This window comes from Podarcis vaucheri (genome assembly GCF_965113315.1).
Source record: "Podarcis vaucheri genome assembly, chromosome: 8".
NCBI lineage: Eukaryota > Metazoa > Chordata > Lepidosauria > Squamata > Lacertidae > Podarcis > Podarcis vaucheri.
The window spans coordinates 29,520,042-29,536,728 of NC_138766.1; the positions used below are offsets into that span (position 1 = coordinate 29,520,042).

The 16,687-nt window shown below is 43.8% G+C and overlaps 1 protein-coding gene and 1 long non-coding RNA gene across 2 annotated transcripts in view; both read right to left on the reverse strand.

Annotated features, from left to right (window-relative positions):
- Positions 1-16,687, reverse strand: part of LOC309538862 — a 91,699-nt gene that overhangs the window by 23,918 nt on the left and 51,094 nt on the right. The gene's annotated exons all lie outside the window — the stretch shown is intronic.
- Positions 1-16,687, reverse strand: part of F13A1 (coagulation factor XIII A chain) — an 80,511-nt gene that overhangs the window by 22,491 nt on the left and 41,333 nt on the right. Inside the window, exons 6-9 of the mRNA XM_082234374.1 lie at positions 14,883-14,990; positions 8,691-8,865; positions 4,371-4,509; positions 595-698 (exon numbers count right to left, since the gene is read on the reverse strand). Coding sequence (XP_082090500.1) covers positions 595-698; positions 4,371-4,509; positions 8,691-8,865; positions 14,883-14,990 — 526 coding nt within the window. The remainder of the gene's footprint in view (positions 1-594; positions 699-4,370; positions 4,510-8,690; positions 8,866-14,882; positions 14,991-16,687) is intronic.

The following is a 16,687-nucleotide window of genomic DNA, read 5'->3' on the forward strand; positions in this document are numbered from 1 at the left end:
TGGTAACTAGTCAACCTTTCTCTGAAAGGCGAAAAAGAGAAACTCTATCCCTTCCAAGCCGATTTTCCTTAGCACGTGAAATGGAAACGTCCCATTATATTTCTGCGTTTGAATCAGATATTGGTTGAGGTTTTTTCATTCCTTCTGTCTAATGTGAACCTACCATCGTGCAGTGTGGCAAAGGGACGAGGACGGCGCTGTGGTCTAAACCACTGAGCCTCTTGGGCTTGCCGATCAGAAGGTCGGCGGTTCAAATCCCCACGATGGCGTAAGCTCCCATTTCTCTGTCCCAGCTCTGGCCAACCTAGCAGTTCAAAAGTACACCAGTGCAAGTAGATAAATAGGTACTGCTGTGGTGGGAAGGTAAATGGCATTTCTGTGCACTCCGGCTTCTGTCACGGTGTTCTGTTGTGCCAGAAGCAGTTTAGTCATGCTGGCCACATGACCCGGAAAGCCGTCTGAGGACAAACGCTGGCTCCCTCAGCCTGAAAGCGAGATGAGTGCTGCAACCCCATAGTTGCCTTTGACTGGACTTAACCATCCAGGGGGTCTTTACCTTTACCTTGCAGTGTGGCAAGGAAGAAATATGCTTACCATCACTGTTTTCTTGAGGGGTGCTGTCCACAGCTTGCCAGCCTCCAAAACCTACAGGGAGGTCTGGTCTGGTCATCCAAGCCTCATTCCAGCAATGGTAGTTCCTTTAGAGAAGAAAAGAATAACGTTCACATATTAAACATTACCAAACCTAAGGGGCATCATTATTATGGCTGTTCCGTTAATGGACATTTAATGGAAATAATTGAATCCTAGAACTGGCTGGCTAGTTCTAAATAATGCATAAACTCAGTGGCCAGACTTAAAGCACCCTCACACAGTCTCTTTCTCTGACAGGCACAGCTATTGCTTGCACACTCTGCAGCTGCTAGAGGGAGTGGCACCAGTTGGTAATCCACTACTTGAATGAGATTCTGGAGCTGACCTCCATGCAACTGCTAATAAAAAATAGGCCCTATAAATTGAGTATTGAAAGCCTTTCTTTGGAGCAGTCACCAGCAAGAGCAGCTGGGTCTAGGAACTTTCAGAGCTGAGGGTGACTATCCTGTGTGGTGAGCTAGCTCAGAACACCTTCTCAGCAGTGACATACAGTGGCACCTCAGGTTACATACGCTTCAGGTTACATACGCTTCAGGTTACATACTCCGCTAATCCAGAAATAGTACCTCGGGTTAAGAACTTTACCTCAGGATGAGAACAGAAATCGTGCTCCGGTGGCGCAGCAGCAGTGGGAGGCCCCATTAGCTAAAGTGGTGCTTCAGGTTAAGAACAGTTTCAGTTTAAGAATGGACCTCCGGAACAAATTAAATACTTAACCCGAGGTACCACTGTATACCGTAGATTACAGCGTATTAGGCGACTGGGCGTATAAGACGACCCCCCAACTTTTGCTGTTAAATTATAGCGTTTGGCCGCCTGCCAAGCATCGCCAGGGGCAGAGCGCGCACCCCTCCGCTGCCTCTGCCATCGCAGCAGCAGCAGCCCGAGGCGAGGCATTTGGTGGGTGGAACCCCCTCCCTCCCGGCTCCCTCCTTCCGGGAATCCGGCGGTCCCCATGGTGGCAGGGTGGGTGAGCCCCGGCCGAAGCCGCGCACCACCTCGCGGTTGCTGCTGCTTCGGGAGGCGGCATGGGATGGAGGTGGGGGGTGGCTTTTACCATCCTTCTGCCTGTTGCCGTTCCAAGCCAGCCGCTGCCACCTGTCACAACCATACCCGGCGTATAAGACGACCCCCGACTTTGGAGAAGATTTTCCGGGGTTCAAAAGTCATCTAATACACTGGAATCTACGGTACTCAAGTCTCGTGTCTGGCCACACAAATCTAGTCAGGTTCCTGAGGCTTCCTGGACAGGAAGGGCTGCAAAGGACTTCGGCTGGGATTGTGCCCCAGAAACAGGCTCATCTCTTGGCCCTGGCCTCCTCACATTCTGGCTTCTCAGCTCGGTCTTGACAGAAACACCACAGGGTCATCATCCCATTTGAAGTCTGTCCAGGATATTTCAAACTTTCATAAAAAAAACAAAAAAACAAAATATAGCTATGCCATTTTCATTCCACTGGTTCAATAAGGCTCCAGAAAGAGTGCGAATAAGGGAGAACAGGCCTCTCAGAAGACACTTTTCAGACAAGCTTTGGGAGATTTGAGGAGGGAGGGGAATACAGCAATTTCCTTAAAATAATAATAAAAAAAAATTACCCGCTCCCTCCCAGTAGATGAAAAGCTAATTACATAATCCTGGCCATTGTCTCAGATACTCAATGCAATAATATTAGCAATAATGTCTTAGGAAAATATAAGGATCGTTAAGCTCAGCCGGTTTCATTGATAATGGCTGAGGGAAAGAGGGACGAGTAGTTTGCATTGGTGTGAATCTGAGGCTTGCTTTAATGAGACATTTCAAAGTGGAAATGAAAGCTGGGGGAAACTTGTCAGTTATGTGAGTTAATGAAGCAGGACGGGATGGGTGGGTGGGTGGGAATTATTCCAGGAAAGTGATGCACACTGCCTGAATTTTTGAAACTGCTGGGAATGCTGCGATGTTATAATAAATAATAATTTTTTTTTTATATACCCTGCCCTTCCCGGTTCTGGGCTCAGGGTGGCTACCAACAAATTTAAAACGCTTAAGTGTACTGCAACATAGAAGCAGCATACATTTTCCTGAAGCAGGATATGCTTAAAATGGTTTTAAATATTCTAAATTCGGCTTTGAATGAAAAAAAGGACCACATTAATATCACATCAAAATTAGGATACAAAACAATTTAGGGTACAGCTTCCACTGAGTGGTGCAATTGAAGAGAAAAGACATAGAGGAGGAATAGAAAGAACTATAGGTTAAATTAATGTATGACCCAAGAGGTTGTGCACATCATGTAGCAATAAATATACCATGGAGAGAGAAGATTAAAGGGGGAGTTCAAAAATGTAATCAAGTTCCCAAAAGGAAGCAAGATTTAAACCACTCCGGAGCTTACCCGCAATTGTTATAGATCTGCAAAGCTCCACTTACTTTAATTTTGAATTAGGTTTTAGAGAATCGCTGGACAATGAATGACTCCATGAAATGAAAAGTATATGAAAGCATTAGATATATATATAGGGGAGGAGCGAGATCAAAGCATTCCCTTGCAGCCTAGAACAGCCTGTCTCAAGCTCCGGTTCCCAGATGTTGTTGGAATTTTTCTTTCCCGAACATTGACCATGTTGGCTGGGGATACTGGGGTGGGTGTGTTGTCGTCTAACAATATTTGGGGGCCCAAGGGTAGGGGAGGCTTGCTTGATGCTACATGGGACAGTTCCACTGCTGAAGCTAGGAAGGTCTGACCCTGAAACTTGCCTACATGGGGGGTGAGGTGGACTACCAGAGAAAGAACTATGTATAAGTTGCACCTTGGAGAAAGACTGGGTTATAGGCATAATCCTAAGTAAGTACAGTGGTACCTTGGGTTAAGTACTTAATTCGTTCCGGAGGGCCGTACTTAACCTGAAACTGTTCTTAACCTGAAGCACCACTTTAGCTAATGTGGCCTCCTGCTGCTGCCGTGCCGCTGGAGCCCGATTTCTGTTCTTATCCTGAAGCAAAGTTCTTAACTTGAAGCACTATTTCTGGGTTAGCGGCGTATGTAACCTGAAGCATATGTAACCTGAAGCGTATGTAACCTGAGGTACCACTGTAAATAAAATAATTTTAGAAACAGGTGCCCTGGAAAGCATAGTGCAGCAGATGTTTACTGCAAAATGTCCTTTTTGGTGGTGGCACCCCAGACTTGATTTTATTTCAACGCTAGGTAAAGACCACTTCTAGTTTTCCTAGTTCTTTTCATCTGTTCTCATTTTCTCCTTTCCAGTTGTTTTTATGCTTCTTTCGTATATTTTGTGATTGATCTGCTCTGTTGCCATGTGGTTATAGGACAGTATATCAATACACATAAATCATAAAGAAAAGTTAATTTCTGTTGCAATTAGGGGTAGATAAGTAACTTTACTATATTTCTTGCTCGCTTGTATGCACATACTTCTATCCCACCCTCTTGGGAAGTAGAATTAGTTTTGAGTTATGAGATCAATCAATAGTGTACTACATCAATTTTGATATTGACTTTATGCTCCCTGCGGGTTGTGCCCACTTTCCGCCGCTCCGGTTACAGTATAGCCAAAGGGTCAGTAAGTACATCCTCCATAACGAAGATTCATACACACACACAAAAAGAATAATACAAATGGAAAGTGTACAAGGCCCTTGATTGGGGTTTGAAATGCAAAATGTGGAACTGTCTCAATTTTATGGAAATTATAAGCAACAGATACCTTACCAGATTGAGTCTTTTGTGAGTCTGGAATCCACCTTTCCATCTTCATCAACAAAGACATCCAGCTGCAAATTGGCATCGTTATCGTGGGCTGAGGAATAGTTGGTGACAACCCTGGCAGGAATTCCTATGCACCTCAAAACTATTAGAAGAGGAGATTATTTTTTAAGAAAAATGTTCAAGTCAATGCAGTGGTGTTTGCATGAGACTAAACAGATATAAATCTTTGAGGGTTACTGAGAGTATTGTAGGAAGGACAATTTATCAATAAACTATGGAGACTAAGTTTTTTTGTTTTTTAGAGTGGTCATAAAAGATCTAAGAAACATACCTGGCAAATTAATTGTCAGAATAGTAAATGCTGACAAACTAGAACTGGCCACTGACCTGCATTCATAACCTTCCCAAGACCACCCCCCATGGGCCACTTTGACAGGTGGACATCACGACCCAACTGTCAATCACCTGGCACCCCAGAACATGAGATGACTCTACTCCAGTGGGAAGAATCCTCCAGAAGGAAGACTCTAAATGCACCCCCGGTTCTTCCTTTCTTCCTTCGCATCCTCAGGAGGAAGACTTGAGGGTATACTTAGAGTGGCCCTGATTCTTTCCTTTGCAGCCAAAAGTTGCCACTTAATCAATTTCACGCTTTTTTCATTTCCTGTGCGGAAAAATGGCTACAGCCAATGTAATGGACTTCACCTGCAGCCTTCACAAAAGCTAAGGAAGTACAGAAACAGAGTTTTTATATGTACGTAACAACAATAATTGTACTTCTCCACAGAATTTGTACATTATCTCTACAGATGCATGGATTTTAAATATATTTAAATATATATGGTACTCATTTCATTGATATGTATATTGATATTGGTAGTTTAATATCTTGCTGAGAGTTAGATCTGTTATTTGCATTTTTATTAACACACAGGTTTATTGTTGTACATTGTTTTTAAATTTATTGTTGTACATCGTTTTAATTGTTTGTTTTTCTTCTGTGACTGTACCCCCAAGTGTGTTTTATAAGCTGGTCTTGGACTGTAATAAATTATCTATCTATCTAACACACAGGTCTCTTATTGCTTGTTACACACATTTGTATGGTACATTATTATAGGCTGAATTTTTCTTTACATGTTCATCTTCATATCTGTCTATTATTCAAGTGAAGAACCACTGCCAATTGACAATACTCAGCTAGGTGGACCAGTATAATTCAGCTTCTTGCGTAGGAGAAGCCACATTGGGGCCCCCTAAAGACCTAATAAGACCCGAGGTCTCATTTTTGACACTCCTGCAGTACGTAGTTCATATTCTGTAGCCCTTAGGTGGCTGCAGTGTTTCATGCAGAAGAGTAATGTTTCTCGCGCATTCATTTTAATGGTCTGATGACAAATTGCCTGGATTCCTCCAATGCCATATGCACCTATTGATTAAGCTTAATTCGAATGCCCTCCCAGACTTCGAGTGTGCAAGCCATCAAGGCTCATTGGAAATAATTCAGCTGACAATTTCAAGATTAATGGCTCTGCTCCTTCTTTTTCAGAATGTTTTAGCATTTTTAACAGATGACTGTCCCAAAATATTCAATATGGTAACCTTGGGAAGCTGAATCGTTGCACCCATACAGCATTAGAAAGCCTAAATAGCTGGAAATTAAATTGCTGTGCATATTAAACACGGAGTGTGTGTTTTAAAAGACGAGTGTGATTGCCATAGGATGTGGTTTTATTGGTGGAAACTTTTCCTGGAGTTCTGTTAAAATGGAATTGTAATTAATTATTGTGATTTTTATTTTATTTTATATGTGATTGTAAATGCTGTTGGGTCTTTGTTTTTTTTAATGCAAACCATTTAGATCTTCGGGAAAGCAAATGCCTGAAATAAATGCGAAAGTTTCAGCTCATATTCATGGGCTTCTCGGAGATTTTTTGATGGGCTTTAGGTGTGATCATTCTCAATGATTGATTCTCACAAGCAGTGGCGGCTGCTGGTGCCCATTGAAACCAGCAGGGCAGAAAGCAGGAGGCCAACAGTAGGTGGAGCCAGAGTCACAGAGGCAACAAAGTCTATGTTTACCCAGGTACTCCCACTGAGTTCTACATAGGCTAAGGGAGGAAGAAGCTTGCAGATAGTGCTAACCCCTGGACTGTTCATAAGAAAGAAGGCAGGCAGGCATGGGGCTGGTTGAGGGCAGATTGAGGCTGGTCGGGCCGTGCCCCATTTGTCCTAATGGATCAGACTTCACTGCCTTAATACAGTCCTTCTTTTGGATATACAGTAGTACCTCGGGTTAAGAACTTAATTCGTTCTGGAGGTCTGTTCTTAACCTGAAGCACCACTTTAGCTAATGGGGCCTCCTGCTGCCACTGCTCCTTCGCTGCACAATTTCTGTTCTCATCCTGAAGCAAAGTTCTTAACCTGAGATAATATTTCTGGGTTAGCGGAGTCTGTAACCTGAAGCACATGTAATCCGATGTACCACTGTATATCAAAGTATTTTATTTATCCTTTCTTGACTTTCTGAGCCCCTGTAGCAAGGGAACCCTGTAGCAAGTAGAGCATGCTTTCTGTAAATTGTGTTAGAGATGTACCGAGTTCAGAGCGTTCAAATGTTAATTTCCTTGCAGACATGTGGTGTTATTTCGGAACATGGCTCAAGGTTTACTTTAATATGTCCTTACAGCATTTGTGTAAAATCCACTCTCACCACATTCTGAGTAAAGATTCATAAAGGCGCCTCCCATGGATTGAAAGTGGATGTGGATAAGTTGGATGTTTCTTAATGTGTAGCTGTTCTTTATATCTGGCGACACCTACTTATATTGGCATGACTACGAAGGGAAAGATAGGTTTTGCTCTGGAGTTCTGCCAGCTGTGACAGAAACAGGATGTTTGTTACAGTTTGTGTCTCTTCTACATATGGCAATATATGTTTAAACATTCCAAAATCTTCCATTTTCAAAAAACAAAAAACCACAACGGGCTAATGTCTTGGCTATTTATCACTTGGCTAAGTACTTTGCAACAACAGTACCGAAAGTGCCCAGCTTCTGCTGTCTGCATTTCAGCAACATAATGTTTCCTTTCATTTGAGAGAGTCCATGGATGGGAATATTGGCTTATTTGCTTTCAGCATGTATATCCCACCGTTCACCACAAAGTCGCAGGTCATCACTCCTTGAAAGGCAGGGTCACCTCAAAAACCACATTGTAGAGTTGGAAAAGGTTTGGGAAAGGGTAACGAAAATGTTCAAGGGCATGGCCTCGGCCCAGTATACCTGAAGGAGCATCTCAGCCCCCATCGTTCACTGAGATCCAGCTCTGAGGGCCTTCTGGCGGTTCCCTCATTCCAAGAAGTGAGGTTACAGGGAACCAGGCAGAGGGCCTTCTTGGTAGTGGCGCCCGCCCTGTGGAACACCCTCCCACCAGATGTCAAGGAAATAAACAACTATCTGACTTTTAGAAGACACCTGAAGGCAGCCCTGTTTAGGGAAGTTTTTAATGTTTGATGTTTTATCATGTTTTTAATATTCTGTTGGGAGCCGCCCAGAGAAGCTGGGGAAACCTAGCCAGATGGTAAAGGTAAAGGGACCCCTGACCATTAGGTCCAGTCGTGACCGACTCTGGGGTTGTGGCGCTCATCTCGCTTTATTGGCCGAGGGAGCCGGTGTACAGCTTCTGGGTCATGTGGTCAGCATGACCAAGCCACTTCTGGCGAACCAGAGCAGCACACGGAAACACTGTTTACCTTCCCGCCTAGCAGAGCTTTCGAACTGCTAGGTGGGCAGGAGCTGGGACTGAGCAATGGAAGCTCACCCCGTCACGGGGATTCGAACCACCAACCTTCTGATCGGTAAGTCCTAGGCTCTGTGACAGTACCACCCACGTCCCTTTAGCCAGATGAGCGTGGTATAAATAAATTATTATTATTATTATTATTATTATTATTATTATTATTATTATTATTGAATGACTCCCCCATGACTGCAGCATTTGCAATTTTTAGTTTACAGAAAAGACACATAAGAGGTGCTATGACAGAAGTTTATAAAATTATTTATGTCATGGAGAAAGTTGTATGTATGCATGTGTAATCAAGCCATAAATTATAAAGACACCACAGTGTCCACTGTTCCCCATTCTGAGGAAACCAAGCCCTTGGAGATTAGGGTGGCATGCAACAAGTTTATTGTTATTCAGTGCAAGCATCAATGCAATCTCAGAAGCGTATTGGGAGGGCTCTGGTTCATTTCAACGTGAAAAAGAAACCGTGTCCATGCCACAAAAGATTCATTGCATATTTTATCTCATACTTACAAGTGTTGAAGACTCCGGCAAAGACCCAGCACTGACCATACCGCACCGGTTCTTTAGAACTATGATATTCCAACAGAATGTCTACACTTCCAGTCCAAGAGGAGGGTGGCACTCCATATTCATAAACGCTGTTCCAGGAGCCATACACCACACCGTCATCATCTTTAGAATTGATCTGAAGGGAGAACAAGCTAGTGAACTGAGAGGCCTGCCAGATGGGTGCTTTATTGAGAGTGCATTCTGCAACATGCTCCTGACACAGTAAAAGGTGCATTTATTCTGCTCTATTAGCTGTTCTGCGATGCTTCCCTAGCCCTGCCACAATATTGCTGTCTGGAAGAGCTACAGTGCAACAAAAGCAGGATAAAACAAATTAATAAACCAGCACATTTGTGGTAGAACAAGTTTTGGGATTTCAGGAGGTAGTTCCAGGATATGTACTGCTTGGAAACGAAGCAGTGGGCAGCACTACTGCAGGCACAAACAATATTGAAAACAGGATCGTGTCTGACTGCCCTGATAGCATCATGAGCACAATCATCCACAAAAAGGAATATCTGGAGGGGTCCTAAATTCACACAGAAAAAACATTGTTTAGGATTTGAACCTGAGTCACAATCCACACAGAAGAACCCAGTTTATACATTAACTACCACTCGTGCATAGTTATGTTTGACTGCAGTTCCCCACACAAATAACAGTTCTGGAGGTGGGGAGACAAGGCTGCGTGTTGTGGGAGGAGGGTGCCCCTCACATAATGGAATGATCCATAATGCATCATTCATAAACAGCCTCTATGCAAAGCTGTCATGGGCTTTGAAGAAGAGAAGAGTTTGGATTTACCGGTAATATCCCGCTTTATCACTACCCGAAGGAGTCTCAAAGCGGCTAACATTCTCCTTTCCCTTCCTCCCCCACAACAAACACTCTGTGAGGTGAGTGGGGCTGAGAGACTTCAGAGAAATGTGACTAGCCCAAGGTCACCCAGCAGCTGCATGTGGAGGAGCAGAGACACGAACCCGGTTCACCAGATTACAAGTCTACCACTCTTAACCACTGCACTACACTGGCTCTCTTTGAAGACGCTTGAACTCAGGACGAGAGGGAGAAATGTTCAAAGAGGAAGGCATGTTTGGCAAACCCTCACCATGATCAACTCCCGCCCAGAAACCAATGTCCCCACTGTGGAAGGATGTGTGGCTCCAGAATTGGCCTCCACAGTCACTTACGGACTCACTGTTAAAACAATCTTACTCGGCTATGAGTAATTGCCAAAGAAGAGGAAGATACATAATGTGATTCAATCCTCAGATCACCTCCACTGATCATTGGGTGAATGCCAGGCCTACATCAGGCTATATTTACACACGTACAAGTTGCTCTAAGACCTGTATGAATGAGGAAAGCTGCAAAAGGACTTTCTTCTGGTCACTAATGGCAAATTTCAAGGAATGGTCTGATCTGAGCTGATATGGGGAAGCTGGGGATCTAGTAGTGACCATTCTTTGGGAAGGTACATGCGCCTGAAAAATTGGAGAGTATGAGGTTAGTGTGCCTTCAAAGCGCGAGCTTTCAAACACACCCAAAACCCCTCAGCCACACCAAAATGGTTGTGTGATTCAGCTCCAAACTTATCAGCATTTAGTGGGAAACGAAACGTGTCCCAGAAAGCATTTGACCTGTTTTGCAAGAAAAAGACTAGAAAACTTCTGTTTGACCCCCTTGCAATTCCAATGGTTTTGATATAATTTATCCTGAGTAAGCGGTGTATGTGTGTGTGGAAATAGGCTGTTCATCGTGTGCCCATCATGAGAACAAGAAAGATTTTGCTTGTCTAACTTTGCTCGGGGTAAGGCTGTATGGAGTGAGAGTTTTGCTGACTAATGACTAAATGGATAGCTATTAGTGAGCAATACATTTCCTTCCAGCAATTTGAACCAAATCAGTGGAGGCTATGCGGAAAAGCTCCTTTTGCTCTGTACCTCGTAATTATGTTAATACCGAGTTGCTACATTCTTGCCAAATAAATCACGACTCTCATTGAAAAGCTTTTGGCTGGATTAAGTACTGGTTTCTAATTAGAAAATCGACTTCCTGTGAACCCTGAGATAAGCATTCAGAAGCAGAACTAAAGGGGTTTCAGGGCGAGACCCTGAGTGGCCATCGCCAGGAAATAAAAAAAGGCACTCAGTAGGCAGGATGGCAGTATCATTCCGCTTTCCAAACCAGTGGAAAACCAACACACTGTGCTTGGCAAAAAGCAAATTTGGCAGGCAAATTTGTGGCCCTGCAGATGTAGCTGGACTGCAACTCCCATCATCCCTCACTGTTGGCCATCCTGGTGGGGACTGGTGGGCGTTGGGGTTCATCAACAAGTGAGCCAGAGCAGTGGCGTAGCGTGGGGGGTGCAGGGGGGGCCGGCCGCACCGGGCGCAACATCTGGGGGTTAGGGTTAGGGGGCGCAAATCCACAGGTTAGGTGGCGCAAATTACTTGCCTTGCCCCGGGTGCTGACAACCCACGCTACGCCACTGAGCCAGAGGCTCCCCATCCTTGGACTAGAAAGGACAACAACAAATGTATCCTGCCCATCTGACTGGGTTGCCCCTGCCACTCTGGGTGGCTTCGAACAAACATAAAAGCACAATAAGCAAATGGATAGCTCCATTGGTTAGAGCATGGTGCTGATAACACCAAGGTTGCAGGTTTGATTCCCATATGGGACAGCTGCATATTCCTGCATTGCAGAGCTGGACCAGATGACCCTCAGGGTCCCTTCCAACTATGTGATTCTGTGAATAAAACATCAAACATTAAAATTTCCCCATACAGGGTTGACTTCAGGTGCCTTCTAAAAGTTGTAGAGTTGTATAGTTATTTATGTCCTTGACATCTGGCAGGAGGGCGTTCCTCTGCCTGGTTCCCTGTAACTTGCAGAAAACCCCCTACAAACCACCACTCACTCTTGGAATAATAATTAAGAGCCTTCCAAATTAAACACCAAATCATCTACACCTTAGAATGCAGAAAAATAATATTTAGTGCTTGTATGGTGTTTCCATGTGTTCAAAGGGTTTCACATAGGTAAAGGGACCCCTGACCATTAGGTCCAGTCGTGGCCGACTCTGGGGTTGTGGTGCTCATCTCGCTTTATTGGCTGAGGGAGCAGGCGTACAGCTTCCAGGTCATGTGGCCAGCATGACTAAGCTGCTTCTGGCGAACCAGAGCAGCGCACGGAAAGGCCGTTTACCTTCCCGCCTGAGTGGTACCTATTTATCTACTTGCACTTTGACATGCTTTCGAACGGCTAGGTTGGCAGGAGCAGGGACTGAGCAACAGGAGCTCACCCTGTTGCACGGATTCGAACCGCCGACCTGATCGGCAAGTCCTCGGCTCTGTGGTTAACCCACAGCGCCAGCACTTGTATGGTTCTTCCATGTGTTCAAAGGGTTTCACATAGCCCATCCTTAAAAGAACCCTGTTAGGTTAAGTATGTACAGTGGTGCCTCAGGTTAAGAACTTAATTCGTTCCGGAGGTCCGTTCTTAATCTGAAACTGTTCTTAACTTGAAGCACTATTTTAGCTAATGGAGCCTCCCACTGCCACCGTACGATTTCTGTTCTCATCCTGAAGCAAAGTTCTTAACCTGAGGTACTATTTCTGGGTTAGCGGAGTCTGTAACCTGAAGCGTCTGTAACCCAAGGTACCACTGTATTATTATCCCCTTAGAATCCACTTATTATATTGCAGGCTGAGAGGGAGAATGGCTTGCTTAAAGCCAGCCTAGTGTGCTCATGGCAGAGGTAGAGTGGCCATGTTATTTACAGATTAACAGTCCTCTAGTTGAAGGGATGTTCATAGAATCATAGAGTTGGAAGGGACCCAAGGGTCATCTAGTCCAACCCCCTGTAATGTAGTGATCTCAGCTAAAGCATCTGTGACAGATGGCCATCCAACCTCTGATTAAAAACCTCCAAGGAAGGAGAGTGATAAAGAAACAGAAGAGGAGAGCAGGGGCTTTGACACAGGTCATCTGGTCACAGTCTCCCCCACAAAAGCGAGACATATTGTATTTCTACTTAAATTACAGAGATTTGCCCCCCCAAATCTGCATATATACACATACCAATTATCATATGCAAATTGTATGCAAATCTGTCTTATTTCACTCTTTCTTTTGGTGATGCACAAGTGGCCTACATATAGGCAAGAGTCAAGCCAAGGACCTCTTGATTGGTAGCTCAGTCTCTTACGCTATAATCACACTTACTTGGAAGTAAACACCACTGGATGGAATGGGACTTACTTCTGAGTGGACATGATTAGGGTTGTAGTCTCTGTCGCTAGACTTTTTGGGGAACCTAACCCGCTTTTATTTTATTTTTTGACACCCTATTATTTTAGTCAGAACTGGATCTACCATGAGCCAGGGTGACGCAGCTTGCCTCAGGGTGTAGATTTGAGAGGTGATGATAAAAGGCATTACAGTATCAATTACCTAATTTATCTAAAACGAGCTAGGAGGCAGTCCAAAGCTGTGGGTGAGCAAAATTTGGTTTTTTTATTTTATATTTTTTGTTATCAGCGGGGATGCTATTTGAATTGTCTGCCTCAAGCTCCAAAGCATTTCAGGCTATTTCTGATTTTTACCAGGACACACTCCCTCCCCATTCCCTTCCCCTCTTTTTTTTTTTTTAAAAAAAGTCTAATTATCACTGTAGTCCTAATTTTAAAGAAAAGTCGATAAATTTCCTCTAGGCCAAAACACTGAGACATTAATGAAAGGGGAAAATCACTGCGTTGCATTCCAAAACTGCATTGCTGTCATGATCCTGGTGGCTTGAATTTATGGAATGCACTTCTCTCTAGCCTGTATCAAAATGTGCAGCATAGTCCGAGGTGTAGTGGTCTGAGATTTCAGGGTGGGGGCACAATGTCATGCCTGTGGCATAGTGTGTGACGTCAGCCACACAAAGTCCCAATGTAGCGTCAGGAGATCGGGAGGAGCCAGGAGGCAGAGCTGGACATGGTGGCACCATAGTTTCAATGGCCAGTGGCTCCTCCTGCTGCTGCTGCCGCCACAGGCTGGGGGCTGCTTCCCCCTCTTCTCCATGGCAGGAGGAGGAAGAGGGGGAGAAGGAGCCGGTCACTTAAGCCACACCACATTCAGCCCCGTGCTTGGCCCTAATTCTTTTGAACACGGGGGATCCACTCCCCCCCAAAAAATATTGGGAGGCCCATTGGGCCCCCAGGAGTTGGCACCCCTGGCTCCTAGGCTGACTCGGGAGAAGACACCAAGGAGAAATTGTTCTGTATGCTCCAAAGCTAAGGATTGAGGAACACTGAAAACACAAGGGGCTTCAGTTTCAAGAGAATGGTGTGTAACTTCTGCTACATGGACTATGATATCGGAGCACTCCCAAGCATTTGGCCAGGCACACGCACAGAAAATAGTAAATCTAGCTGAAATGCATGGAAATCTGCACTGATTATTATTATTATTATTTTTGTAAGCCACCTATATTTGCCACTACGCTGAGTACAACCACCAAAAATGAAATACTGGGCATTGATACTCTCATGTGTCAATTCGCTGCCTTTCAGCAAGGCCAGATTTAGGTTTGAGGAAGCCCTAAGCTACTGAAGGTAATGGGGCCCTTTATATGTCCAGCTGTCCTTTGTCAACAACAAATTGTCGCTGTTTTTTTGTGTGTTGAATATATGCTACATGGTAATTTTGGACCTAATAGGTATCTAAAGCCATTTGCACATAACAAATAGGAACCTACACAACACAAAACACTGTTGCTGTATGTAGGGTTTTTTTTAAAAAAAACTTATATTTTGGAAATATACACACTTTCCCCCCCTTTAAATTTTTTGGGGGCCCCCAAAAGAGTGGGGCCCTAAGCTATAGCTTGTTTAGCTTATACATAAATCCAACACTGCCTTTCAGTGGTACTCCACAATCTGTTGCTCTAGCCCAGCTGTTGAGCCAGCCCTGGGGCTTTAAAACTGAAGAGTGTGTGTGTGTGTGTGTGTGTGTGTGTGTGTGTGTGTGTGAGAGAGAGAGAGAGAGAGAGAGAGAGAGAGAGAGAGAGAGAGAGATGGGGGCATATTGACCTAAGCCAAGTAACAAGCAAATGGTTCATTAAACTCCACACATTGCATCCACTATATGTTCCTTACGTACCACTGCAGAGCCAACGCGGCTGATTTTGACCGGATTCCCTCGGCCTGAGAGATCCAGCTGTGCTCTGTCCATCAGGTATAGGCATGCATCCAAAACACCTTCTTCAAACTAAATAAAAGGGAGGAAAAAGAAAGAAACAGAGAATGGATTCAGTGCTCATTCTAGAAAACAAACGGGAAACAAATGCTCTTTGCCTCGAAAGAGGGAGTACAATTCTTTTTTCAATTCCGTGTAGGAAACACCAATTTTCCTATATACAAATTGTAACTTCAGCTGTGCCACTTCAGATCAAACCACCAGAAGATGTTTGATATAAATCTTTACACAAACAACAAACAATCCTTAGCCACTGAAACCCCGCCTCTCTATGGCTTGAGGCACCTTACAATGATAATATAAAACCATAAAACTGCAATTAAAATTATCATTAAGCACCCCCCATTAATATACCACAAAACCAACATATCTCAGTAGCAGTGGTACAAAGTTTTAATTAAAAATTTCAGCAGCCAAAGGCCTTTCTGAAAAAGAGAGGGTGAAAGCTCTCCAAAAACTAGAAAGATGAAGATAATGGCTAGCCATTGTCTATGTACTACCTCCATGATGAGAAGCAAGATACCTCTGAATACCAGTTTGCCGTCACTTCCTGTGTTGTACATAACATGGAGCAGAGTCCAATTTGCAGCTCACAAGTGGTAGAGTTCATATGGGGAGAGACATGTATTGTAAAGGTGAAAATATATAAAAATTAGCAGAATCCGAGACCAGGGAGAAGAGTTGGTGGAAGAAGATTGGAAGAAATTTAAAGACTATTTACAGAAATATTGTAAAATTAATGAATGTTAGAATGATGTTGGATAGAAACTAAGTGGTTTTTAGCTGCAATACTATAAGGGAATATGAAAAATGGATTACTAATAGGTAGAGATTTAATGTTACAATATTTTAAGATTAAAGATTAGGATAAATAAAGAGGGGAAGGATTTGCTGAACCAACAAACTGAATTGGAATACAAAAAAGGGAGGCGTGAGGAGGTCCGGGAAATAAGCTAATGAAAAATAACTAATGGAAAGACTAAGTTGTTTTTAATTATTTTTATTTTTTATTTTTATTTTTTTCCCTTTTTATTTTGTAATATTTTGAAAATCTTAATAAATTTCTTATTAAAAGAAAAAAGAAAAAAAAGAAAATATATAAAAATTAAAGTGGGTGGGATTGTCCAGCTTAGGGTTAGAGGTGGCTCCAGAGTACGCCACTACTTTAAGCCATGGTTGCCACTGGTGCCTGACAAGACAGGCATAGTGCTGCAGTTCAAAGGTGGCTTATGCAAGTCAGCTGCACATCAGACCCATGCAAACTCGCAAGGGCAGATTCTGGCTGTTTTACACAAGAGTCACACACGGAGAATGCCCCTTTGGCCTCTTCCATATATGTAGTTGTTCTGTTGAATAAGGTCAGACCACACCTGGAGAGCCAGTGTGGTGTAGTGGTTAAGAGCAGTAGACTCGTAATCTGGGGAACCGGGTTCGCTTCCCTGCTCCTCCACATGCGGCTGCTGGGTGACCTTGGGCTAGTCACACTTCTTTGAAGTCTCTCAGCCCCACTCACCTCACAGAGTGTTTGTTGCGAGGTAGGAAGGGAAAGGAGATTGTTTGCTGCTTTGAGACTTCTTTGGGTAGTGATAAAGCGGGATATCAAATCCAAACTCTTCTTCTTCTCTTCTTCTGGAGTTCCATTTCCAGTTCTGGGCACCACAGTTTAAGATGGATTTTGACAAGCTGGAATGTGTGCAGAGGAGGGCAAC